The sequence below is a fragment of the Nelumbo nucifera genome, chromosome 2 (assembly GCF_055504915.1).
Source record: "Nelumbo nucifera cultivar China Antique chromosome 2, China Antique-T2T, whole genome shotgun sequence".
Taxonomy (NCBI): domain Eukaryota; kingdom Viridiplantae; phylum Streptophyta; class Magnoliopsida; order Proteales; family Nelumbonaceae; genus Nelumbo; species Nelumbo nucifera.
In genome coordinates this window covers 60,089,947-60,117,795 of record NC_142650.1, presented here as the reverse complement: position 1 = coordinate 60,117,795, position 27,849 = coordinate 60,089,947, and the positions used below count along the sequence as shown (strand labels likewise).

The 27,849-nt window shown below is 37.8% G+C and overlaps 1 protein-coding gene and 1 pseudogene across 2 annotated transcripts; one reads left to right on the top strand and one right to left on the bottom strand.

The window, feature by feature from the left end:
• Nucleotides 1-400: 400 nt before the first annotated feature.
• LOC104612494 (polyadenylation and cleavage factor homolog 4-like) lies at nucleotides 401-17,814 on the bottom strand. Of its 2 annotated transcripts, none has more exons than XM_019200296.2 (6): nucleotides 14,955-17,814; nucleotides 12,854-12,955; nucleotides 12,203-12,466; nucleotides 5,365-5,823; nucleotides 2,241-4,235; nucleotides 401-950 (listed from the first exon to the last, which is right to left on the bottom strand). In XM_019200296.2, exons 1-6 carry the CDS (start codon nucleotides 15,351-15,353, stop codon nucleotides 942-944), a joined length of 3,228 nt encoding a protein of 1,075 aa, XP_019055841.1. In that variant the 5' UTR covers nucleotides 15,354-17,814; the 3' UTR covers nucleotides 401-941. The 2 variants fall into 2 exon arrangements, with proteins under 2 accessions (XP_019055841.1, XP_019055842.1); XM_019200297.2 differs by having other exon boundaries at nucleotides 5,365-6,011; nucleotides 14,955-15,793.
• Nucleotides 17,815-25,652: 7,838 nt separating this feature from the next.
• Nucleotides 25,653-26,261, top strand: LOC104612496 (ras-related protein RABF1 pseudogene; annotated as a pseudogene).
• Nucleotides 26,262-27,849: the final 1,588 nt, after the last annotated feature.

The following is a 27,849-nucleotide window of genomic DNA, read 5'->3' as shown; positions in this document are numbered from 1 at the left end:
AAACGCCACAATAATGGCTTCATCGACATAGGGGACCCGTCGACTTGTCAAAATCTCAGAATTAAACCACTGTCAATAAGTCAACCTTATCGTACTGTAATAATATCTAGCAATGCAAGCCAAAGGGGTGTTGTGTTGTGCTGCACCGTCCTTGATTCATAATGAAGAGCTTCCAATTATCCAATATTCGTTTTTTTTACTTTTTCCAGCGACATCCAATTAAAGAAACTCTTAAACATTGTCCTGGATCTCACAACGCACATGAACAAAAGATTTCAGGTACCCATACCCATCAATCAAATCATATAAAAACAAAAACAAAACCGTCCACATTATGAAAGACAGAATTACTTGACAAGCATGAGAGAGAGACAATTCAGAATACATCTTGAAAGCAGGATGAGAAAAAGTAAAGGGACTCGATTTATTGTCTTCCAAAAGTGAAGGTTGTGAGAGACCACATTTTAACAAAAGAAAACCAAAAGTGAAGCATGCATCAAAACTTCCGTTGATATTAACAAAACAAGTACATCCGCCAGTCATTTACTCTAATCGCAGAGCTGATTGCACATGAAGCGGCCGCCTTGCCAGACACTGGAACCACCAAAACTTAATACAGAACAGAAACATAAAGAAACACAAGCGATATTAGTCAAGAACGCCAAGGTAAAAAACCATGTATGGAATTATAAAATTTTCTTTCAAAAATGTGAAGAGAAGAAAGACAGTGATATATATAAGTGGGAGCAGTTCAGCCCCAAGGAATTCTTTTTTTTTTTTTTTTGAGTAGCCCCAAGGAAAATTTCAGACATGGGCAAACCAGCATGACAATAATCATGCACATGTAAGCTGTTATAGGGTAAAATCTGGATAATCCATGTCAGCCTTAACTGATTGAGCCCATATTACAAGGAAGGGCACGCATTCTTCACCCTAGAGCATCATGTCTCCTGCAAAATAAAAAACCCACCACATAATAAAACGTCTAGAACTAACCTCTGAAACAGCAATGTAATGTTCACACATTTCTTATCAAGAGAACTTGTCAGTTTCCAATATCAATGGGACAGCAAGAATATTATGATAATGATAAGAGAAACAAGAAGAATACTTCTTGTTAAGAGAAACTAAATTCATCCTACACACCAGGGCACCTGAATATTAGCAATCTATCCAACCCTACACAAACAAAAGAAATTCTCGCAAATTTTGCACATACCATCTGTTAAACAATCCAACCCCATGATAGACACATTCAGGCTCTGAAATAGGGTTCTCACCTAGAAGACCTAATGAAAGCAACATAACAAATGTCTATAAAGTTTGTTAAGATCAAGATGGTTAATACCATCCAATATGGTCATTATTGTGGATTGGGAAATCTGGTAGAAAAATAAAATGTTGGTCCAACCAGTGTTTTAAAAGCACAAGGCGCAGGGGTCAATTTGCGCCTGAGGCGCAAGGCGCAAGGTGAGGCGTGCCCCTTTTTGAAGCAAGGCACAAAAATACAAAAAAAAATGCTAACAAATAAAAAAAATGTCAGAAAATTCAAAAAAATAAAAAAATATATTAAACATAATATTACTAAAAAATATAAAGTTAAATTTTAAAATAATGTTTTAAAAAACCTATTATCTAAAATTAAAATACATAAACATAAGATGTAAAGCATATTCAAATGAGAATTTAAAAATAAAATATAACATATAAAACATTTTCAAGCATGTAAAACCTCTAATCTCTTTTGTCACTCAATTGCAATACTTCACATAGCTAATGTAATGTAAAACATATTACATTCCTGATTCTACGAGCCGCCTTTGTGCCACACCCCTTGAGGAAAGCCCAAATGTGGACTTGTTTTTTGTGTGAAAACTAAGAAATTAAGACCTAATGTGGACTTGTTTGGGCTTGCCTCGAGGAGCATGGCATGGGGGTCCAGGGGTGGAGCCCCTGGCCCAGCCGTTATGTTCAAAAAAACGCAAAAAAGCGCCAAATTTTCAAAAGGCGCGCTCCTGGGCTGAGGCGCAAGGCGCACGCCTGAAAGGACTGCGCCTAGGACCTAGGCGAGGCGCATACCCTGAAATGCGCCTCGCCTGTGCGCCTAGGTGCGCCTTTTAAATCACTGGATCCAACCACCTGCTAAGTGAAAATGGTAACCAAACAAAAACCTGTCAAGATAGAGGTCATACATATTCTCATGATTTCCTATATTATTTTTTTTCGAACAAGATCCTTACCGTTTTAATATGTTCCATCAGTCCCAAGTCATAAACTGAACTTTGTGAAATACAGTTCGAATGCACAATAGGACCTTGGGCAGCACTCTTATCAGTAGTCCCTATGTTGCCTTCTCCAACTGGAATGGTCATATAAACTGCTCCCTTAAACATCCATTCATCTCTTTCATGACTGTAAAAATCTTCAAACAGCTCCCCACATAATGCACATATGCACTGGCTTTCATCAGCAGGGATCATCAATTCACCCTTCTCCAGTTCCTTCACCAGCACTTGCATGGAAGCAATGCCCATGGATCCAGATGGCAGTCCCCCATTCTCAGAAACCCAGTCATTCAAACTTGTGTACCATCTCCTTGAAGCCCTGTGATGGATTGATTCAGGTTGCTTTGAAGCATGCCACTCCATGTGTCTATCAAGTCGTTCTTTTAGTTTAAGCCGAAGGCCACATACATTGCAATGATGAAGAGTGTCATCAAAGAGGGCGTTAATTACTGATTGATGTGGTTCTCGAATAATTTCAGGCTTAAACTCAATGCCTATAAGGTCCTTTGCCTCTGTTGTGATTTGGGATGAGGAAATCGTGCTATTTACCTCAGATTTTAAGCTATGCAACTCTTTCCCAGATGTTGTAGGAATGGTTGATGAAATGGGACCTGAAGAAACCAATATGGAGCTACTGCTTGATGGACCAAAGCAGTGATTCTGAGGCTGAGTTGGCAACTGAGTTGTGGTCAGAGTTGGTGACTCAGTTGTTGATGCAGATATCAATCCCTTTGCAAGCAATGAGCTCAAAAGATTTGAAAGTGGCTTTGGGACAGCACTAGCTATATTTGATGTCTGCGATGTTGTGCTACCTACAAGAGATGATAAAGGTGGAGGGCCAGGTGGAAGTGGGGGTAGTACTGCTGCCCTTTGAGGGTTTGCTGTTAGAGATGACACATTAACACTAGAATCCAAGCCTGATACAGAAGCTGATGCAACCATAGATGCAGAGGATGTTGCAAGCTGGACAGGAGGTGGCCCACTTGGCAAAGGGGGGTGAATGTTCAAATTAGATGGCAGTGCCCCTGAATCCTGAAAATTCAAGTTGGGAAGGCTACCACTTACTGAAGTCTTTGAGAGTAGTCCACTCTTCATAATTGCGGCCAACAAACTACTTGTATCCGTTTCTCCTGTGATATTTGCAGCAGGACTATTTGAATGGCCTTGAGCAGGATGCTCTGTTGCTTGGGGAGTTCCAGAAATTGAACCTCGATGCAGTGGTTTCTGGGTTTGACCAGAGGGCTGAGACTGGTTTAACTCAGGCTGCTGCTGAGTGAAGGGAACATGCCTTAATTGGGATAATGAAATTGAGGAAGATGAGGTATGTAAATATTGAGAGGTCTGTGACTGATTTGATGGCAAGGTACCTGACATGAGTGGAAAAGAATCTTGACCACTTGAAATTTGAGGTATTTGGTTCAATGGTCCTGGAGGTAGGGAAGTTTTTGGACCAGGCTCATCAGTCATACTGTGTGATGGTTGATGTTGATGCACTACTGAAGACGAAGGTGAATGAGAACTTTGGTGTATTGACAACTGTCCAGATGGAGAAGCAGGTCCAGGAGGTTGATGATGTGGCCCCAAAACTCCAGTGGATGTGTCAAAGGAGGTTGATGATGTTGTCAAAGATCCAATGCTTGGGGCTCCAACAACAGAGGTTGATAATGGCAGTACATGTCCTGCTTTCACAAAAGATGAACTCATGCTTGTTGACAAACCACAGATAGAGGTAGACTGCCCTTCTGACTTGCCTGAAATTAATGAAGCTATACCCATATTTATCAAACCATCTACTGGGAATGGCTTTTGTGATGACCACCCTGAGGATGTTCGATGCCCAGTTATATCTTGTCCTTTCTGTGCTATGGCTGGATCCATTGAAGTTTCTCTCTTAATCCTTGAGCCAATTTCACGTTCACTTCGAGTTTGTGATAGGTGTTCTTCAACCTCCTGGATATTAAAGATAAATCAACCAGCATAGTTAAGACAATCCAACATAGATTATAAAATGATCAAGATACACTGTTTGTTAAAAAAAGAGATATTTCAACCCTGCCAATACAAGCAAACTACGTCAAGTGGAACATTTTGAACATTTCCCCTACCAAATTTCTATAGGTATTTGTGGTCAATCTTTACCTCTTCCTACATGGGAAATGATCTCACCAAGTGATTGAATTCAACTTTATGAGTTAAAGTACAAAACAAAAATAAAGTGAGAGGATCATTCCCCATGTGTATGAGGCTTAAAAATGTATGACATGTAAAGAGCATCTTGAAGAAAGACTAATTCATATTGGGTGCCTACATCCAACATGAGCTTAGATGCAGTGACAAGTTACATGGGACCAAATCAAGTAGAAAAGGCAAGCTCTCTTTTCACTACATTTCCAAGATGGTTAATACCACACCAACAAAAATTCACAGACAAGGAGTGAAGGACATGGGTACACTCTCAAACTAATATATATTAGGAACTTAGGCTCTATTTTGTCTAAATGAAAAAGGGGAGGAAAATTTTAAGTTCGAAATATTTCAGTTATATGTTCTACCCTTTTATGGCCAAAACCTTGTTTTCTAATCCTTTACAATGGAAACAATAGACTAGAAAGAAGAAATGAAGAACATTCATCTACAGAGTTGTCAGCAACATTGACTGCTAAAGGACACAGACTCAATGCCAGGGGGTTTGAGGCAAACCATTCTACGGGCTACCATTAGGAAAATATTCATTATCAAGTCAACCTCAGACAACAACAGACACATAAATCCTCTTGCAAGGCCAGAAAACAACCACCTCCATACAGGATAATGCATCATATGGTTATAATCATATAATTGCATTTAATCAGAAGAAAAATGGTGGGAAAAACCAATTCGAATGATGGCACCTATTGTTTAACCATCTAAAAAACATAAGGCAACAAAGAGGCAGGACCCATTGCAATGAAAATCTACCTTTTGCTCCAAACGACTTCTAGCAAAAATACATATCAAATTAATTCCAGTGAGGGATCCAGAAGGTTGTTTCAAGCATCCAAAGTTTTATTTGTTTATTCATTTTGGTTTGCAAGATTACCTGCTTTTCTGCATCATCAGGAGTCCAACCATCTCCCCTTGAGCTATCAAGGGCCCCATGATCTGTCAATCTGGAATTCATATCATCCCACATATACTCCTCTTCTTCAGAGTTTTTCCAATTCCTAGAAATCCCTCTGCTGCTTCTATTTGCAATGCTCTGTGTTTGATGCAGCTGAGCAACAGGCTGTGCAGATCTGGGTGCCCGATAGCTTTGAAATCCATGTCGGCTTTCAAATCCATTCCTTTGGCTAACAATTGCATCTGTAGCCTTGCTGCCAGCTCCATACCATGGCTTGTCAAGTCCTTCTCGCTCAGGAACCCTCTCAGTGGCTCTTCCAACTACCAAGTCTGAATGTCTTGAAATATCAGAGCGATATTCATAATCCCCATATCCTGCACTACTATTTTTCTCATGAACTGGCTCGCTTAATGCTTCTTTTTGAGGACGCGGAACATTCTGCAAAATTAAATTCATTATGGTGCAATTGAAAGGGATAAAGCATTGGTAAACACATAATAACAATGCATCTTTAATAGATAAATCTGTCCATAGCCCTCCACTACTAATTCTAGCTGTTCTGTCTGACATCTCCACATGCTCATAGAGGCTACAGAACCAGTATTGTCATTTGCTGTTCCTTTTGCCTTCATCACATAAACCCAAGAAAACAGTCAAGAAAGGTCTAATGATGGATTTAGTCAACTGAATTAATCACTTATGACAGAATGAAAGGACTAAGTACAAAAATTTAAAACCAACAACTCTAATTATACCACTTTAAGGTAGGACAGTCCACATAAATATACTATGTTACAATATAGCTTTACAGATATTAATCAGATGTATTGATAAATTAAAAAGAAAATAAAATTGTATGAATATCATTATGTAGATATACACTGACAATGTTATATTCGTAAGGGTCATTAAAAAGGTAGTGGCATGCATGCCAATCCTAAGCACCCAATAGAAGGAACCAGCAACCTGATAGAGAACATAATCACCCAATCAACTGTACACATGTGGATTAATTGCTCCACAACTTGCAACATGGAAATGAGTCAAGAGGTTGAGAAACCAAGATAAGCTCTGCAGTTGATGGAGTCAACTTAAGTGGATTAAGGAACTTGTATTTTTTATTTATAAATTAAAAGAACAAAAGGAATCAAATTGAGGAGTGAACCTATGGAACAAGGACGACTAAGCAAATGCCAAAACCAGTTCTGCTTAGTAAAGTCTGATGCCTGTCACCCTTTTAAGGATACCAATCACCTAATTAAAGTCAAATCTCTGAAGACATAATTTACAATTAAGATATCACTAGTAATTTTCAAAAAGATGTAAAAATTTGATTATTAACAACATCAAGAGATTTTTATTATTGAAAATGAAATAAGAATGCAAATCTAGGCTCATCAACGACACGATACCTTTCCAAAAAGAACGGCTAACAATGCACAAGGAAATAAAGACTCATTAAAAATAGCTACCCAGGAGGGGTACCCCAGAATACATCCAACCTTCCTACACATCTAGCTAGCCCACCCACTATGAGTTGGTAAATCTTCTGATCCATTTGAACAAGATGTTCATGTTAGATGTCAGAATTCTAGCTTCTCTAATGTTAGCTAGCCTTACAAAATCTAGCTTCTATTCAATAATTCTTAGCAGCTCAGGATAATCTTACGTCATTATAATCCCTTGAAGGCACTTCTCATTAGGATTTCATTCATTTAAAATAAATACAACATTTGCTTGTCCCTCTGATCCTTGTGCATGTGGGACCAGCAAGAAGAGAACTTCAAGGACATGAAAATAGTTACAAACAAAAGTATAAAATAAAATGAAATTTTTTTGATATTTTTTCTTTTAATTTTCTTTTGGAAGGTGACTACATTTATTACTTTAACCTTCTCTACTAACTGTCTAAGAGGATCATAGTCAAACATCATGATAATGGATATCCAGCTAGGATACTGGATGTAAGCAACAAAATAGAAGTTGCTGAGGTGATGGAGGTGCAAAAATAAATCTCGTCCAAGCAAACCCCATATTGTGCATGTTACCAAAGTCTGTTCCCATTTAAAAGAAGGCCTAATTGGGGCAGGTCCTACTAACAAATACAAAAAGGTGGTACAAGAGAAGAGAAGTTAAACTCAAATCTTCCTGTCAGTATGTTTCGATTGGAGCAAATTTTAAGACTGACTCAACTCTAAGAATGGACTATCAGCCAGTGATTAATCCAATTGAGAAGCTTGAGACTAGAGTTGGAATTGAGGGAGATGAGAAGGAGGTTGGAGGAGATGTTGAAAAGAGTAGTGAGAATCAATGTTGTTAAAATCTTACGGTTTACAATACGATTCATGATTTGAATCATGAACCCCAAGGGTTCGATTCGAATCTTATGTCTGAATCCTTTTCTGCAAAAATCTTACAATTTTTGTTTGAATCCTATGATTTGATTCATAATTTTTACGATTCACTGCAGCTCAAATGAACTTAATTAAGAATTAGTTTTCTACTTTGGAATTTGTTTGTTTATATTTAATTCTGTAAAGGGAGACTTGTTTTAAAGCCCCTACTAGAAAATGGTTTATTTACATTGTTCAAGATTAGAAGTTAGAGTCATAGTTTTCAAAACCGGAACGGACCGACAATCGGACCAGAAAACTGGGAACCGGTCACCTGACCAGTTTCATTTCACCTTAAAACTGCTTTTGGCCAAAAAACCATTGATTTGGCCAGCAAACCGCTGACCTGGAAGGTGAATCGTCGACCCGGACAACGTTTTTTGGCCACTTTTTATTTTTTTATTTTTTTATTTTTTTATTTTATAAGTCAGAATGGGCCATCAATTTGAGCCACTATTGGACCATTCGACCTGGAAACCGGTCCCCACAACGGTTCCCTATCCGATCCGATTTTAAAAACCTTGGTTAGAGTTTATTCTGCATCATATGCAAATTAAATAGCCATTGCATGTGGATTTATTTGACTTTCAAGTCAAGCTTGATTATATCATCTTAGGCTTCTAATTATAAGTTGTAAATTCTATTGTTTTAGGTAGATATATGGTAGATATGGATTAAAAACAGTGTAAAATCGCTTTCCTATATACACTTAGCCTTTTAATATATCTTTAATTTTTTGATAAATTTGTAAAAAAAATAGAAATAATCTTACGATTTATGATAGGATTCATGATCCTATTCAATTTGACTTTTCCTACGATTTTCAGAACATTGGTGAGAATCCACCTGAGAAGAAAGAAGAGAAGACTGGTAGTGTGGGCCAAGGTTAAAGTATTGATACGCTACTGCGTATCGGTACTTAGAAACAAACGGAACACTTTTTTTTAGTTTTTTTTTCAAATCTTGGTTTTTGGGTAGCTAAAAATAGGTTTTTTATTAAAAAAGGTGGGGTTCCCGAAACACCTGTTGGGGTGTATCTTTTTCAAAAGATATGATACAATACGGGGCATATCGCATCGATACTTTAAACCATGGTGTGGACATTGAGAAATTTGCTGACAAGGATGTTGAGGAAGGAAAATATTTAGGTATGTGGTTTCTGGGTGGAGAGGCGTTTGTTCATAGAGCTTTTGCTGAATTTGAGAGGAGGTGCGAGGAGAGAATGAAGAAAACTGTAGGTGGGAAAAGTGGAGATGTTTGGGATGAGGAAGTTGAAGGGAGGGAGGATGAGTTTGTTGAGGAAGAATGATCGTAGTGATGGAGTTCTTCCAAGTCTATCTTTTGAAGTGTGGTCGTCAGTGGTTTGGGGAGAGATTTCTCAGAAGGTCTTGATTAGAGCGATTAATGTTTTTCCCTTGTTTGGTGTGATGGAGTTCTTGTCTCCTTTGTGTCGCATTAAGGTGTTAACCTAGCACCTTATTGGTGGTTGTAATCAGTTTTTATTTTTCTCTAATAATTTTTTTCTTTTTATCATAAAAAAAATAAGGGATGTCCAGTCAAATTCCTAAAGTTGATTGATCTTTCAGGTTGACTGCATTTCTCATAAGAGAGTATAATCTTGCTAAGTAGGTTCTTTCTAGATATAATTGTATTGAACAAAGTAGAAGTCTGATGCCTTTTTCTGAATATGGTAAGGTTTTATTTATTAAGGAAAAAAAGAAAGAAAAAAGCATACAAGGTGTATATTGATAGTAGCATCCAAGCTATTGGCTCAAGTACACTCCACACTAGTCAAAACCCCACCAAAGGGGCCTAAGCCAAACCTCCGAGAAAGAGGCCCAAGCCCTCAAGGAAACAAACAATCCAAAACAACAAACCCAGACAAAGTAGAGCAACAAACCACACAAAACCCTTATAAGCTCAAACTCATCACACAACCTAACACAACAAGAAAACATAAGGAAGAGTCAACCAACACGCACAAACCTTCCCTTGCCTCTTCTGGCCCTCCCTCTGGAGCTATGAGAACCCTTGGGAATAGGCTTCACCACTGTCGCATCATAAAAATCCGCAAGTTTCTTGGACCTTTGACTTGGGAGGTAATCCAAGTTAGCAAAGGAGTAACTTGAGCTTGTGTTGTCTAACTCCAAATCACCCTATGAGCTAGAGTTTCAAATCATAGATGGAGTGCAAGAGAAGTTTCCTTGGCTTTGATCCACTCACATACTGGGTCCTCTTGCCCCCCTGTGAATGAAGCCCCAAGAAAATTGCCAAAAGACATCAACTTCTCCACTCTAAGATTCACATTACTAGAAAGTGGGGAGGAGCCGCATGTGCAAGGCCTAGAATCTGCATGATTCAAATTCTCAGCTAGATCCAAAGTCCACCAGCTCAGAAAACAATCTATTGAGGAGACAAAGCATTGTCTCAAATACTCAACCCAGTAACAGCCACATCAACTTATGCAGTTCCCAAGGTTGGGGAGCCAACCTCAAAATCTTGCAATAGACGTCCGCTAGAGGGCTCTTCATTTCTACAAGGCCCCTTAATAGCTCTGAATCTCTGCCATACAATGCCCACAAGAATTAAACCTTGGGAGCTTGCAAAGGTGTCACCATAGGTTTTGGGTAAAGCGATGGGACAACAGTTTCCAAATGGGCCTCAGGTCGAGGTAACGAAAGACAAGAGGGTAGTGGGTCCAACAAACTGAAACAGTTGGGCTTGGATCCAGTCATCCGGATGCACCAACCTGGTTCGTGTTTTCATCTCTGCTTGTTTAGGAGCAAAGAGCGCAAATTCAAAATTTGAAAAGTGTGCCTGAGAAACCGAAAAAGGAGAAGATGAAGCAAGAACAATTTGGAGATTAGAGTCCGTCATTCCTGCTAGTGAAGGCTTGCCATCCATTGTGTTACCCACCGTAACACCTTTGGCAAATGAAGAACCACAACACCTCCTAGATCTTGGTTTACATCTTTTCCATTTCACTCTTCCACCATGAGACACTAAAGAAGGTCGTTGACCTTTGGTATTGGAGCCACCATGACACACCGACTTCGCCTCAACTAGCTCTACTGCCCATTGATGAACAAAACAACTTTCGTTTGAGACCATAATGTTGACCTAGGAAAGCAAAGCTCTGCCAATCAGAAAGAGTTTCCAAGTCTTCTACTGCTATTCAAAGCCAAGTACCTAATACCCCTTACTACTAGCTCAACGAAATTGGAAATATCACGGACTGCTTTACTCCAAATGAGCAATCGAAGGGACTTGATGTTGCTCCAAGAGAGATTTGATGAGTCAGCTGGCTATGAAACCTCCATCTGCATCACCACTTTCTGTGAAAACCGCTGGACACCGAGAATGGAGGGGTTCCGAAGACTTGAATCCACCAACAGTCGTAGCAACTCCTCTATCTCTCCAAACAAGCTGTTGGAGTCCATCGAGAAAGGAACATGCAATGCCCATTTAGCCATGACTTGCCCGAGTGCAATGCACTGATTGCTTATGTCTTAAAAGAGAAGATTAAGAGCATCCTGCTCCCTTCCAACTTTCTCACTTTCAGTTTCGTTAATAAACTCCAGGACAAGAAGCCCACCTTTCTACCTCTCCAAGGTCTGGGCAGATTCCTAAGAAACGAATGGCCAAACATTGTAGGAGAAAGTCTTCACACTCTCTAATCCTGCCCTCTGCAATAAGAATCTGATGCCTATTTTTTACCTGTCCTGTTGTCTACTCTAGGAATCATGTGCTGGTATTTCTTTTAATAAATGTACCAAGTTGTCAATCTATCCAAAAAAATGATAAGAATAGATATTACACTTGATCTTAGCCAAAAGGACGGCGACATAATATAAAATATATGACTAATCAGAAAAAATCTATCAAAAAAAAAAATCCACCATGTTCTCAGGTTTCAGGAATAGAAATCATGTAAGATGCTACAAAGAAGATACTTTATAAGTTATAACATGCTACAAAGAAGATACTTTATAAGTTATAACATACTTGCAATGACATTTAAGTTCATAAGCATTAATTAGAAGATGGGTTAGAAGATGGGAATAAACAGTACATGGAAGACCTGACAATACATTAACAATGGCCAGAAAAGCAAACTCCCTTGCTGATCCAAGAATCAATTAGTGAAATATTTATAACCCCATAGTAGAGTGTAACAACTATACAAAGTAGACATCAACTGCTCACAGTAGCTTATTGCAGAACTTGCAACATCCATATAATATCTTTGGAACATGGAACAATGAAGGATAGAAAGCCCAGTAAAAGCATTTACATTAAGAAAGAAACTAACAAGCAAGACAACTTAAGGGATCCATCATGCATATCCAGTAGCATGAGAGCAATATATTCAATATGCAGGATGACTACAAACTATCAGAAGTCAAATATATCACTGCACTCACCCTACTTGACTGTTGAAGGCGCTGCCTTGCCTCTAAGTACTTTGGATTTACATGAATGCTATGAGATGGGCGTTGTGACTGAGAATCAGGCACAGGCCTAGATGCTGTGCCTCCTGATGATGAACCATTAAAAGGTTGGAATCCTAGCTCTTTCTCAATCATTTGAAGGGTTGTGGGGGGAAATACCCCTTTCCAAGTGCCAAAAAGATGCCTCATACTAGGATGAATTGAGGGATCCACCTGTCGATAGGCCTTGCAGAATACCTAGAAAAAATAATAAAATATTGACAAATAGCAGAAACAATAAATGACATGAAGCATACCAGCTAACTCAGAAAAGTCAAGAAGCACCGACATAGAGTGAAGTTAAAGAAACACATAAACAAGCAAAGAGTATACACTGCAACCAATTAAAACTTCCAAGGAACTAAATAGCTTCAGAAATATAAAGTGTTTAAACCTAATTTGTTTTGCAGATCTATCAGATACAAAGAACGCATCTAAAGAACCAATAAAAATTATGGTTAATAGGATCAGCCTCAAGAGTAAGTGAATTTCTCCAATATATAAAGAAAAAAATATGAACGGAATACAATTTCTAGGAATTACTCCACGTCATTGCAGATGAAACAGGTTGATGGAAGAACTAACCTCAGGTAGTCTGGCAGCAAAGTGTTTAATATAATCCCTCGCAATATTCTTTACAATACTATCTAAAAGGTAGAGAGATGGCAGCTTCTGCTCACTAGGTACCTGCAAATTATGTTCCCAAACATCAGAAGAAAAAAACATAACCGAGCTTCCTCAAAAACTAATATGATAATTAACATTTATGAAGAATAAGGTTCATTGAATAGATATATAGAAATCAGCAACCTAAAACACTATAGCATGGTTCAATAGTAAATAGGAAAAAAAATAACATAACAAAGGATCATGATACAGGTCAACTATCAACCTCTAAATGACAACAGAATAAATCTGATAAATCATCTGATGGTAGGAAACCTGGAGAGGGCCATTGACCATTTAACCACATCTACAGATTTGGGCTTTCAGTAAGAACAAGATCCATGTAATGACAAGTAGGAATTCCATTCCTTAGGTTTTTTATCACTATTTAGCCTCCAAATAATGAGAACAGAAAGATGCCAACCAAAATGAAAATGAAATGAGGAAGAAGGGCAATCAAGGAGTACTTTCCATGTAATCAACATGGAAACGAGAAAACATTTCAGCACAAATCATCTGACAAACAAGAAGAAATAAATGTCTGTTTTGACTTTTGTGCACATGAACTGGTTTTCTGAATCAGATGCCTCCAACTGAAATGCAGCTAATTCAAGCCAATTTTGAGTAAATCTCTTAGGATTCACGGAATAAATATCAACATGAAAAGGAACTCTGACAACCATGACCCCTCAAGAAGGAGACAAGTAGTTTTCAAGAATCTAACCTTCCAATAAAATGAGGGTCTCTGAGCAACAGAAAGAGAAGAAGATCAACGGGAGCTGGAATGAAATGTTACCACACCACCTACAAACCCTTGATGTTACAGTCTGTACCATGTACACATTTATTCAGGCCCATGGAAATAAGGCAATCTCGGCAGTTGCTGGATCTTTGATAGAGTTTTACGAATTTGACCACCAGGATGCTGAATGTTAAAAGGACATCCACATGCATGATGGCAAAGAACTTGAAACAAAAACTTCTGTTCAAGAACAGAACTTGCCATTGTGAAGGCAAATTTGGCTAGAAAGCTGATACAGGACCTATCCCCCCAAATGAAATGATAATCTAGTAATGTCCTATACACCAGTAAAGCTACAAGGGATGTAAGAGATCATTCTGAACACATCCACAGTTCTCCACACCAACATGAGATATACTCCAGTAAAGCAGTCTGCTCACTGCAAGGCAGTGATCTTCAAACTTACTCATAGGGATATGCTTATGTATGCAAGTTAACATCCAGCTGATCTCCTGTAGCATGCCATAGTAAGAAATTGTAGGTATTCCACAGCCTCTTAATTGATTCAACACGTCAACTGGACAAAGGAGCTTCTCCCAGGCCCATATCAATGATAATTTATGATATTGGCAACCTTATTTACAACAAGGAAGAGCATAATATGGTAAGTGGTGAAGAAATATGAGAATCATCTTGAAGCTTAAGGCCAAATCACACATTCAGAAGTTAGGAAGATAACCAAAGGAAAATGATATTTGACCACGGAAAACCCACATGCAGACTATACTGTTTCTTGCTTACACATTCAACCTGCAATCTTTGTTTACTGACCTTGCATCGTAGACAATTTGAAATGTTACCAGAGACGGGGACCAAGCAAGTAAAGAATTCTGCTGAGAATTCGTATCATGTATTTGCCATGATATCTACATAAAAATACATAAAGACCAATCTGGTAATAAACCTTCCAGTGCCATGATCAATAGATTCTTGATTCCAAGCATATGACGAATTAAAATCCATTATTTCGAACTTCAGTAGTTCAGTTACAGTCTAAGATTTGGTATTCCACTATTCTAGATCAATAATGAAGGCATGCATTCTGCTTTGCGAAAAGTTGCGAAAAAAAATTAAAAAGTAGGTCTATTTTTTCCCTTTTCCTCAATGAGCTATTACAACGCAAACAACGCCAGCACCAAAATGAGAAGATAATTCTGAATTCATCACACAAAGAGTTACAGTCGATACAGTAAGGAAGAACGGCATAAACCGGTTCACCTCAAGAATATTTGCATAGACAGTGGCAGCGATGCCCTTTGCAGCATGAAGGTTCTCCCCGGCAATGATAGTTAGATTAGTAATGATTGGTTTCGAATTGAAGGTCAGCTCTGCAAGAGCGGTCTTATACTGAGTAACAAGTTCTTGATGTTGCTGTTGCTGATGCTGATAAGTTCCTCGAACAGAGTCATCTCTCTCTCTATCATTCGTTCTAAACCTCGAGAGCAACGGCCTTGCTCCGGCGCCGGAAACGGCAGAGGCTCCTCTTTGTGGAAAGGGTCGCTCACGATCGACGACGACACTGTTTGAACTCCGATCCCGCTCGGCCTCTTCAGCCAACCTAGGTTTCTTCAGCCCTGGTTCTCTCGACCTATCAATGGATCTACGCGAACTCTCCATTTACATCTCTTATACAAACCCAATATTTTAAAGAAGAAAAAAAAAAAACAAAAATAGAAACCCAAAACCCTAACCCTTATCTTCTTTATGTTACAGAGACATGGAAGAATAAAAAAAATAAAATAAAATAAAATTAAGAGCAGAAACTGAAAAAGACGGTTGGGAGAGAGTCCCTGAAAACCCTAAGCCAAACAGCTTTACATGGAATCATACAGGGGAGATGGTAATTGATTCAGAAGGAGTGTTGGGGCCGACGAAGAGTAGTCGAATTTCGTAAATTGAGGAGTGAAGGAGCATTTGGTTCGAAGGGAGTAGAGGGACTAAGAGAGACAGAGACAGAGAGAACGACGGTGAAAGTAGATGAAGCTGGTTGGGTCTACGGGCATCTTCCGAATCGAAGGTCAAGCGAGTGAATCGAGTGGCGGTGAAACATGCGACCCGGTTTCTCTCCCCTTCAGTCTCTTTTTTTTATATTTTCTCGTTTTACTTTTTGTTTTTCGACAGACAGAGTCACAGAGAATGAGGGAAGAGATCAAAAGAGAGAAGGTTCGTTGTGGTAAACTGGTAATTAGAAACGGATTACCACTGGGGACCGCCGTAGGGGTGCAGCGGGTTGGGCGGGCTTTATGGTCAATTTTTTTAATTCGAGTCCAGACCGTATTATAATTTAATGCATTTGGATTAGCTCAGGCCCGAGCTATTTTTGGTTTGTTCAATAAACCAATTCTAAAATTATAGATATACTGAATACATACAAAATTGTATGTATGTACTATGTGTATAATTAGGCTGAACCCGGCTTAAGATAAGGTTAGATTGTAGATTGGGCCCAGGTCAGGTTTAAGCTACTTAAAGGCTAGTCCCGAGCCTAATAAAAAAAATAAAAAAACCTGAAGTCTTAGGCCTGAACCCAATCTGAGACCAAAAATCCACGTAAATTTTGGATTGAGTCAACTTAGACTCGGATTGGATCTACCCAAGTTGCACCCCTACTAGATCGGGGATCAAAGAGTGAAAGAAGAATTTTTTTAGAATCACTAAAAAGGGCCTATAAAAAGTAAAATGGATCATCTAACTATATATTCTAGGGAAAATATCTTAAACTATCCCCAAGTTTTAAGAAATGGATTAACTCTACCCCTATTATTTACAAAATTTGTTACAGTACCCAAGTTTCCAAACAAATGATACAATTGATATCATTGTTCAATTTCGAAGGAAATAATGAAATGTCAAATTTTTCCTTAAATAAACAATAAATAAAAATAGGAAATGTATGTGATAAAGAACAAAAAAAATAAGAAAACATAGAGGCATAACTAAGAGGACGTTAGTCGGTGACTCAGTGGACAAGAACAAACGAACCGTTCTATACATCTCATATCTACCCACCCTGCACAAGTTATAAATTTTTTTCTAAAATCTAAATGTAGTTATGCAGAACATAGAAATTCCTCTCCTAGAATACTAATTACCATCATTCCCAATCTTCTGCATTTTGTTGATATATTGGGGGCATTCTTTTTGGATTTTGATAGGGGGGAAAGTTAGTCAATGGGATTTTAGTTCCCATTGACCAAAGATTCCATGTTCTTTTTCAGCTTTATGTGGGGATTAGGGAAAGTTTTCTTAGGTATAACTTATCTAGGAAAGTGATACCCATCTCGTAGGTGGATAAATACTTTCCTACATAGGGGGAAAGTTGCCAACACTTTAATGGGACAAAAATGCTCATTTTAATAATAGATTTTTACGGTTAAAATGATCATTGCCTTATTTACCTGGGAAATAAAAGGACACGGGTAAACGCACTTACTCAAATAAGTGTTTCTCAGGAAAAATTTATCCAGGTAATTGCATTTACTCGGCTAAGTAACTTACCAAAAAGTGAACAGGGCCACACAGTCAAATTTTAAAAAGTTAAGAAAAAATTAATTCCCATGATTGTAACAAATCAAGGCTTCTACTATTGAGTGCAAGAAAGGAGAAAATCATAGTTGAAATTATACCATGTAGAAAAGATTTCAAATTAGCTGAAAGCCTTATCTATAAAGCAAGTTGTGGACCTAATGAAATGCCCCACGCCAAGACAAAATACATGGGGCCCACACGGAGAGGTTGAATGATTTTGGGCCCATGTATTTTATGGCTGGTGTGGAGTATTATTATTGGTTACACAGCTTGCTGAATCCTATCTCGTGTAGAAGTACAAATAAGCTTCCATATGGCATGGAATCATAGATGCAAATTATTGGTTACACACCTACAAGTTGAAACTGTGTTTGGAAAAGATGCATATGGAGTGTAAATCCTGATTCAGGGTAAATTTGCACTCTGGTCCAGTTTTGATTGTGTTTGACAACAACAGAAAACATGTTTTCCATTGCATATTTACATCGATAATGAGATATAAAAGTATATCAATAAAAAAGAAGTGAATTTTCATTCAAGTGGGCTTTTGATAAAAAAAAAAGACATATTTTATTGGAATTCGTGTTTGCATCCATTGCAACTAAAAATTTGTTTTGTTAGAAGGTAAATTTGTCAGTACAAAACTAATCCAACTTTACAATTTAGATGAAACATATTTGTATTGACACTTACTTGCATCATTTGCTAACATAGTTGTGTTTGAAAATGATGTAACTGCAAATTTGTAGGGGTAAATTAACATTCTACCGGTTTCAAAAAATACAAATCTTACTTTTGTATGTTTGATTTCCTTCCATCTTGTTTGGCAGCAACTATGTAAATCATGCACTTTTGCCAGCATTCGGAAACTTATAACGATGTAAACAAGCATTCGACTGTCTTCTCCCATCCCAGTTGCATCAAATAACACAACAGATTTGAAACCTCTTATCTCAGCCCCGAATGACTAAACTATACAACTCCCTCAATCCCAAATCATCCTATTCGATGCAACTGAACCAGAAAGTAAAACCACGTGTTTAATCAAACCAGAAATTAGCAAAACAGAGCCTATCTTTGATATTCAAACCGCTCACGACAAGCACACAAAGATACTTAGACATGAAGATTTGGGAAGCAAACAATGTTAAACAAAACGGATGACAATATATAAAAGACAAAAGAAAGAGGTACGATGAACCTGTTACCACATTTGTCGTTAGCCAAAAATTCCACAGAGAATGGCCCTACAAAACCCCACCGTTGTCTCTGAATTATATATCAGCCTGATGTGGGATGTTGCAATAGGGAAGTATTCCTACATTCGGAACATTTGTTCTTGGAGGTAGATGTCGGAGTATAAATGGGATTTGAGAAAATGGTGATACCTCACTGGAAATCACCACTGTTGTAGCTTGAGTGGAAAACATGGGATGAAGAAACTGACCAACAGTGTCGTATATGCTGGAGAAAATGAAGAGGAAACCTAAGGAGAATCACTATCATATAGAGGAAGATGATGGGGATGAAATAAATGTTAGTAGATTGGCTTTACCTGATGCCGCCGTCGAGGTTAGTTTGAGAATGTGAGGGACGATGAGCGGTGAATTGAGTGATTGATGGAGAGAAAGGATGAGAAGAGAGAGAGAAAGATCACCGAAGCATCGCTGCCAAGAGTTGCAGCGGCGGTGACTGGTAGATACGAGAGCAGGAAGGAGGAGAAGACGATATGAGAGTGAGAGGATGAGAGAGAAGAGATTACCAGAGGGAAAGAGGTCGGTGGCGGGAGAGAATAGCTTGGAGTTGGAGGGAGGGAGTTCGTTGCCTCCTTTGCTGTCACCGTAGGTTGAAGATGAAGGTAAAGTCTTCACCTATTTCCATCGATGGAAATGGGTGTGAATATTTACTTCGTTAAAATCGAAGTAGTTTTTCACCCGAAGATGGAAGTAAATTCTAACAAGATTTCAAATTTACTTCCATATTAAGGGTATTTTCACATCGTTCCCAAACACATGAATAGAAATGCTCATGACTTCATTGATCAAGGTGTCATCTTAAGAGGCTTCACAATGTTTTCTTTTCATTGCCATTTTTGCAAATAGAGTAAAAGAAACAGAAGGAAAAGGAGGAGAATTATGTCTACCCCAATAATAGAAATCTCAATAATCGCCCCTGTATGTGCTTCTTAGACCAGTTCCTACTATAGGGGTGTTTGTTGTTGGCAATGGAGCCTAATAGATGAATAATGTGTTGTAAGGGCTCAACGGTCCACCACATAGATTTAGATTGACGAAGAATGACTTTAGTGGGAATTTCACTAGGGTATCAGGGATGAAACCATTAAGATTGTGATTAACACACTGAAGTTGAATAAACTAGCGGGATTAATGCTGGTGAGATTGTCAAAGAAGCTATTGTTGTTCTCCAGGAAGCCAAGCCGAGCCACTAACCAACATCAACTTGGTTTTGCCTCTACGTTTTCTTTTTTTTTGGTTTTTACTACCTACATTTCCAAGAGGCCAAGCCAAAAGAGCATCTTTTACTACAAAAAGGTAATAATGGTATTTAAAAAAAAGCAAGTCATGTGGTGTCACATGTGAACATATTATGACAAAATGTTAATGGTAGGGGAGGATTTAGTCAATTGTCAAAAAAATTGGGGATATTTCAAGGAATTTTGTAAACAATAGGGATAGAATTAGTCCATTTCTGAAAACTTAGGGGTAGTTTAAGATATTTTTCCTATATTTTATCAAATTAGTTGTATGAACTCTAGTTTGAGTCTGCCCATAAATGCTTCTTGAAAAGAACATAGTCGCTAACAACACAACATCCAACATAAGGAGTTCAATTTGGCAATTGGATTCCCTACAAGCAAAAACTATGCACACATCTGGGCTTGCAAGAGATCTGGGCTCCAACTCTTCCATCTTCTCCCGACAAGCCAATAAGCACACTAGGATCTACGACCTAGAAAAATGCTACTCATACCTACAAGACATTATAACCACACATCAAGAACATCTCTTGTACTTGTATATTGTCATTCATGAAGAAATGTTCCCAATGTACTAATGTAGTGTCTTGTAGGTAGTGTGGGTAGCAGATTCGAAGTCCCAATAAAACTCCCAACAAGACACGGGATCCACTGTAAACATTGTGTGTGAAGTAGGCTATGTAACTAATTACAAGTGAACAACACTAAAGTGTTCCGTACACATGTGGGTGTGGGTCCCATATATACAAAACATTGGTGTATTCACCCATAATTGGTTATGTAGCTAGTACAATACTTTTGTGTGCAAACCAGGCTTTACTTGGCTCCAATCATGGTCAAACTTTCATCTAATCACCTATTGATTTGCATATTTAAACTCTATATTTAGAGGTGCAACATGGACAGCCCAACCCAAACCCAAACCAATTAGCTTGCAATTTTACATCGGTTGTTGGGCTTGGATTTTCGATCCTCAAGCTATGCCTAGGCCTAAGCTCAGCCCGACTATACACATACATACATACATGAATGCATGCATACATGCATACATACAGACATATATATTTGCATAAATACATATATATGTGTACACATGTATGTCAATTTTAGAGTGATTAATTGACAAGCCCAAGCCCAAGCCCAAGCCCAACCTGATTACATCAAATTTCAGTGTAGATTGGGCTCAAGATGGAAAGATCAGGCCTGACTTTAGGCTCAAGCCTTAGGCCTAAATCTTAAAGTTGGGCTTGGGTTGAGTATAAACCCAACCCAGCCTACTCTACTTGCACCTATCTATATTTTAAACCCTAAACCCTAAAGTTAACACTGAAAATGCATGTGGTGGGATGAATGTCCTTGGATTGAGTAAGAGCCAACTATTGCCCATATAAACCAGACTTTTTTGAACACAACTTTTTTATAACTTTCTCATCTAAGAAATACGATTCATTGATGTAAGCATGATATAATAATTATATGGTGTGGTTCAGTCCATAATGGTACATGCGATTAAAAAATAAGTAGTGAAAGTACACCTACTCATAACTCACATAATTAATGTTCACACACCATGGTTCGAAAAATCAACCATAAATAAAATAATCCCTTTTGCATTTTGTGAACATGAAAAGGTGCATTGCCATTTATGGAAAAAAAAACTTTATCTAAACCATTAAAACAAGAACAAGGGAGAAGAAAAAAATCTAGGGACTGATGTAAATGGAGTGGGAGTGCAAATAGGTTGAGTATAATTTCAAGTTTACATTTTCTTCAGATTTAACCTTGTCTTGTTTGTTCGTGAAAAATAAAATAGGAAGCAAAATTATGTGGTTTTACCTTACATGCAAGAGAATGGAGGTAGGAGGAGGGTTATATGTTTAGGAGTATACCTATTCATGGGCTGGGTAGCTTGATAGCCCTACCCACTTAACCTATTCTTTAGTCAAGCTTGGATATGAATTTAGGCTTTCAAGCTTAGTCTTGGGCCCAAAACACTAGGCCTACCGTTTTTTTTTTTTTTTTTTTCAGGTCGGGCTCAAGCTTTCTCAAAAAAGTCTGACCCAAGCTTGAGCCTAGCATGATAATATTTCACATAATATATATATATATATATATATATATATATAAAATATTGTTTCTTTTCTTTGTTCCTTTTCTCTTTTCTCAATCCATAGTGAGATCTTTCATTACTTTTGGGCTTTATCTGGGGGTCTGGATCAAGCTCAATATCTAGGGTTGATGGTCAAGCTAAGCTCAAGCTCAAGCTTGAATGTGCTCCGTTAATATAGGAGTAAAGCCTAGCCCAATCTGGACCATGAACATGTCTGTTTGGGAGTGTTGTAGGAAGTAAAAAGGTTTGGTTCCAACTAGGGGTGTAGTGAGGTGGGGTGGGCCAGGTTTTAGCTCAACCTAGGACCTACCCTAAGAATTTGGGTTAAATCCCAAGTATGAGGTCAAGCATGGATTATCCAGCTTAAGACCATCTCGTACTAAAATTTGATGCACGTGGGTTGGACTCAGGTTTGAGTTGGGCTTGATATACATATATGTGTGTATGTATGCATGTATGATTTAATAAAAAAAAATTATACTTATATGCATGTATGCATGTGAATATATGTCTATCTATATGTGCATATACACATGTCTGCAATCAGGTAGTCTCAGGTTGGGATAAGGTCAGGCCAGGTTCAGGCTACCTAAGGGCTAGGCCCAAGTCCAACCTGAAAATTTAAAAATCTCAAAATTTTGAAACTAGGCTTAGCTCAAGGATTGAAAATACAAGTCCAACCCATGTAAAATTGCATGGTAAGTCTAGTCTCGAGTTGGGTCCACCCAAGTTGCACCCCTAGTCTCAACTTTATATGACAAAAGATTGAAGTAAGAGGAAGGTGGCAAAAATTTTGCATCGGTTTTTGGGATACAAAATTTACATTGATAGTAAGTGCAAATGAGACAAAAAAATACAAGTTTTGTAACAGGTAGGAGTTATAATATAATACTGATTTGGGTGCAAATTTTGTATTTGCTTCAGATTTGCACTACAACCAAACACATCCTAACTAAATTTTGTTTGTTTTTAGTGCAAATTTGAACCATGTGCAAATACAAAATTGAACCAAGTAAAAATTTGCTTGTAACCATGATTTACACTCCTTTAGAAGTTTAAGAGACAGCTATCCATCTTAAAGAGGAGTGACATGCATAAAAACAAATAAGTAATCAAGAGAAAGCAAATGTATAAACGTCGAGACATCTCTAAAATGTCAAAACCATAGAAATGAAGAAAATCAAGAGAAAGAAAAAGGCTCTATTCTATTTTTCCTAAAAGAAGTGAAATGGCCCATGCATCCAAATGCCACTATCACCATTAGAAAGAGAAGAAGAGCCTGCAAAAACCATTAAACCAATAAATGATTAGATTCCAAATAAAGCATGAGTACACAAAAAGCAAATTGCTTATCATTCATGAGATTTCTTGTGACATGTTGTTCATGGAGCTTTGTAGTTCATTAGGAGGTAGAGAGGGTTCTTCGTCCCTCAGATGCTCCATTTTAATGGTAGAGGAAAAGAAACAATTCAGAATGTCTTTAAAAATGTCCCATACTTGTGTTTTCTTTGTCACTTTTAGTAAAATGCAATTGTATTGTTGACTAATTGCGATTAAAAACATAGAGAAGAGAGATTGTAGGAATTAGAAGTTGGAGATCGTAGGGATTAAAGATTTTAGAAACTTAGAGAAGAGAGATTGTATGAATTAGAGGGTTTTTTTTTTCGTATGGGAAGGTAGATGGAGAATGATAAAACATAAGGGTTTTTTAAGAGGAGAGGGAGATTTTAGGAAAGTTTTTAAGTGATTAGGAAGTGGGGTAAAACGTGGAAGTTTTGGATATGGCCTTGCTTTGGAATGTGGCTTATGTATAGTCTTCAAATCATTGAAAAGGCATAAAACTTAATAAAAAAAAACTTACAATGTTGACTTTTTATGAAGGAAAGGATGGGGGAATGAAGAAATAAGAGAGTTTTAAGGAGGAAAGGAAAAAGGAGAAATATGCTAACAACTAACAAGGATTACTTTACTTAATATATATATATATATATATATAGCATAGATGCTACTCGATTCCTTTTTTTTTTTTCCGATACGCATATTTATTCGTGCTCGCAAACAAAAATTATGTATAAGCCACACTTTGGAAAATTCTCCCATTGAATTTAACACTTATGTATAAGAAATATCCCGAATGTGTAATTGGATATCATGTGTGCAAAGTTTTTGTTTACAGGAGATCCAGGCTTGTAGCAATTGCAAAAAATTGGGTGATGTTAGACTTATCCCATTTTAAATTTAGCTTCCTAGTCCAATTGGTCCAATTACACATCCAATCCTTCCCCACAACCCACTATTAATCAAGGTTCAAAGTTCGATATATCCTAATATGACAGAAGGGGTATATTGACACCATGAACCTTCCACTTTATATTTTAAGTTTTTTCTTCAAAAATCAAAGGAAGGCTTTAATATTGTATTAATATTAAAAAAAAAACTAAAACCGACATATTGGTACTCAATCAAAACAATATGTATTAACCCATATGGACCAATATGTTGCAAAATTTTGATTCTTGTTGTTAATGAGATCAATTATCATCCTCATTACTTTATTATTTTACTTTTAAAACATCATGAAGGAAAAGGTAGGGAAACTTATACAAAGTTTGTAAAAGGTTTTCTTGCTTTTCCCTTCCTTTCCCTACTTTTTCCTTCAAACCAAATATAGCTTTAGTGAATTGAAACAAACCAAATAGATCAATGTTAGATAAGTTTCCCCTCTTTTGGTTGATCATCATTGTTCTTGATTAATATTTAGGGTAAATTACAAAGACCCCCTCTATACTATGGGGTCTATGACAAAAACCCCCTTGTACTTTGTTTTGCGACAAAGATCCCCCTGTACTATGACCGTGAGACAAAGACCCCCTTCCGTTAGCCTTTTTTCCAAAAAAGCCGTTACAATATTTTTTAATCCCCATACTACCCTTGTAACAACTAGACAAGAAAAACACTATTCATCTTCTCTGACCTTTCGATACTATCCTTCCGTTCCTTCACATTTCTCTCTCTCCCTCTCTCTCCTCTCTCTCCCCCGATCTTATACGGTTCGAGCTGCAGACACAATCGAGTCTAAAACGATTGGTTATCATGGACTGGCCAGTGCAGAGTAGATCAAGAGCGTTAATGGGGTTGATGGCCAAGGACGACTATGGAGTGGTCAAAGCCTTGTAATTCTATTGCCGTGCACATGCTTCAATAACACTAGTAATGGCATTACGATAGTTTATTTGTCGTATTTAGTGCACGTAGGGGAGAGCTTAAGTAGCATCGGAGCAACGTATGGTACAACTGTATCAGAGTTGGTGGCCGTTAATGGGTTAACACATCCATCCTTCAAACTTCAAAGCTTCATCACACCCATTGTTGAATTTAAGATGGCAAACGAGCAGTAGCGCAGAACATCAACAGTTTGGTCGGATCAGAGGATCTGCAGGTGGTAGAGCATTACTTCCTAACGATAAATGCATCGTTCTGCAACTAGAGAGTGAATTCATTAAGATAAGTACCCTATCACCATCATTTCCAATACGTAGACATGCTCTGGTGCTTTAGTTTGAGATAAAATTTTGTTGTTATTTGGTTCATGAAAAGGCAAAAAAAAATCAACTCTTTGTATTCTTGCTTTTTTTTTGAAATTATATTGTTTCTGCTATTCCAAATCCAAAACCCAAAATGAGTTTGTTGGAAATCTTGGTAACTCCCTTTACGGAAGTGGTAAAGTGTGTACTAATGTCTGTCGGGAGCCCTAGAAGAACCAGGCAGGTCTCACTGCGCCATGGGTTGCTCCTCCTCCCTTCCAGAAAGCATGTCTTTTGGATGGTTGGATGGTTTCAGTTCTAAGAATGTTGAAGCAACTAACTCAAAAAATTTACAAGTGAAGCTGGTGCTTTTAGGGGACTATGGTGTTCGCAAAAGCTGTATTGTTCTTCGTTTTGTTCATGGACAGTTTGATCCGTCATCCAAAGTGATTGTTAGAGCTTCATTTTTATCACAGACAATAGCATTGCAAGATTCTACAATAGTCAAGTTTGAAATATGGGACACTACAAGGCAAGAGAGATATGCAGCATTGACCCCCCCTTTACTACCAAGGAGCTGCAGTTGCAGTAGTTGTGTATGACATAACAAATCCACAGTCATTCAACAAAGCTTAGTATTGGGTTAAGGAGCTACAAAAACATGGGAGCCCCAATATTGTCTTGGCTTTGGTAGGGAACAAAGCTAATCTCCAAGAAAAAACGAGAACTATCCATTGAAGATGGTATGAACCATGCGGGAGAAGAATGGGATGTTCTTTATTGAGACATCTACAAAGATAGAAGATAATATTAATCAGCTATTTGAGGAAATTGCTAAAAGGTTGCCTTGTGCTCCCTCTTCATGATTGCAAAAAGGACACAAATTGCACTACATATTACAGAATTCCAATACCTCTCTTTCTTCTACACTATACTTCTGAATTTGTTTATATCGTGAATTACCCTGTTATCTTTGATCTATTTATAATGGGTTTTCGGTATGATTCAAAAAAAAAGTCTGTCGTGAAGCATATTGGTTATATTTTTCATTACAGAAGGAACATCAACAACCTTAATGAACTCACAAAAATCTTAATTTCGAGGAGAGATCATACACAACAACTATTGAGTGCAGCTCAAACAAGAGGAGAGGAAGCCAACCGGCTGGTAATGCAAACCTGGGTAGAAAGAGCGGATGCCATATTAACACAAGTTCATAGTTGGTTTCCTAACCCTGAAAATGCAGAGAGAAATAACAATGAATGTTTTATTGGATATTGTCTGGCTCGTTACGTTTTGAACGCAAAAGAGCAGAGTTGAAGATAGTGGAGATCAATTCTCTAATTGGCGAAGCAAAACTGTTTATGAATGAGAGTTGAAGAAAGTGGAGATCAAGCAAGATAGTAGAGATCAATTCCTCTGTCCTTTCATTTCGGAGAGTTGGGAGAGAGAAAGAATGAGAGAGGACTGTGAGGGAGGGGAAAAGAATATAAGAAAGGAAAAACCATAGGTTAAATAGGTTTTACGAGAAAAGGGCAAAAAAAGAAAATAGAAAAAGTTTAATGGGGTATTTTGGTAATTTAACGCATTCTGTTATCTGAATTAACGGTCAAGGGGGGTATTTGTCTCATGGTCATAGTATAGGGGGTCTTTGTCGCAAAACAAAGTACAGGGGGGTCTTTGTCACAGACCTTGTAGTACAGGGGGTCTTTGTAATTTACCCTAATATTTATTCCCAAAGCAAGGATTAGTTTGTATATGATTGGGCTAAGATTTTTTTAAAAAGTTAGTAAAGAGTAAAAAGTTGGAATTTAAATTTGTATACGATAATGTTTGAACAATAATAAGGGTATTTTGATAATTCCAACATCTTTGTTATCGAAAAACCAACAGAAGGGAGGCATTTGCTATTAGGGTCAAAATAAAGGAGACATTTTACCCTTCTAAGTCAAATTGGGTCAAAATTCAAAAGTATGAATACGACTTAAGTTGATTGGCTTAGAGTTGAGGTCTTGGGAATCTGATTCAACCCAAATCTGACATGTATGAATATGACTTAAGTTGATTGTACTTATGAAACCAAGCATCTATGAATTTTAAGCATGGTATCATAAAGAACCATAACCTTGTTTGATGAGATCCATTTGTGTAGCCCAATCTCGAGCCATCATGTGTCCATGAATGGAACATTCAAGTAACTCACCCATGACCTAGACTGACCTATCTAGCCAAACAAACCAACTGGCCTTACCTAAATGCCCCTAACACACTTGGATCCCGAAAAGGAAATCATTAAGAAGCTTAGGTCAGGCCTAGTATCCATCTCTTTAGCAAGATTAGAACTTCTTAGCGAGCATGACACCTCCTCTATATGTAAGACACTCCAGGAAAATGTATGCATAGTTTAGCCCTCACTTCATCCTCTTGCTTTCCTTACTAACTTAGCTTTCCCTG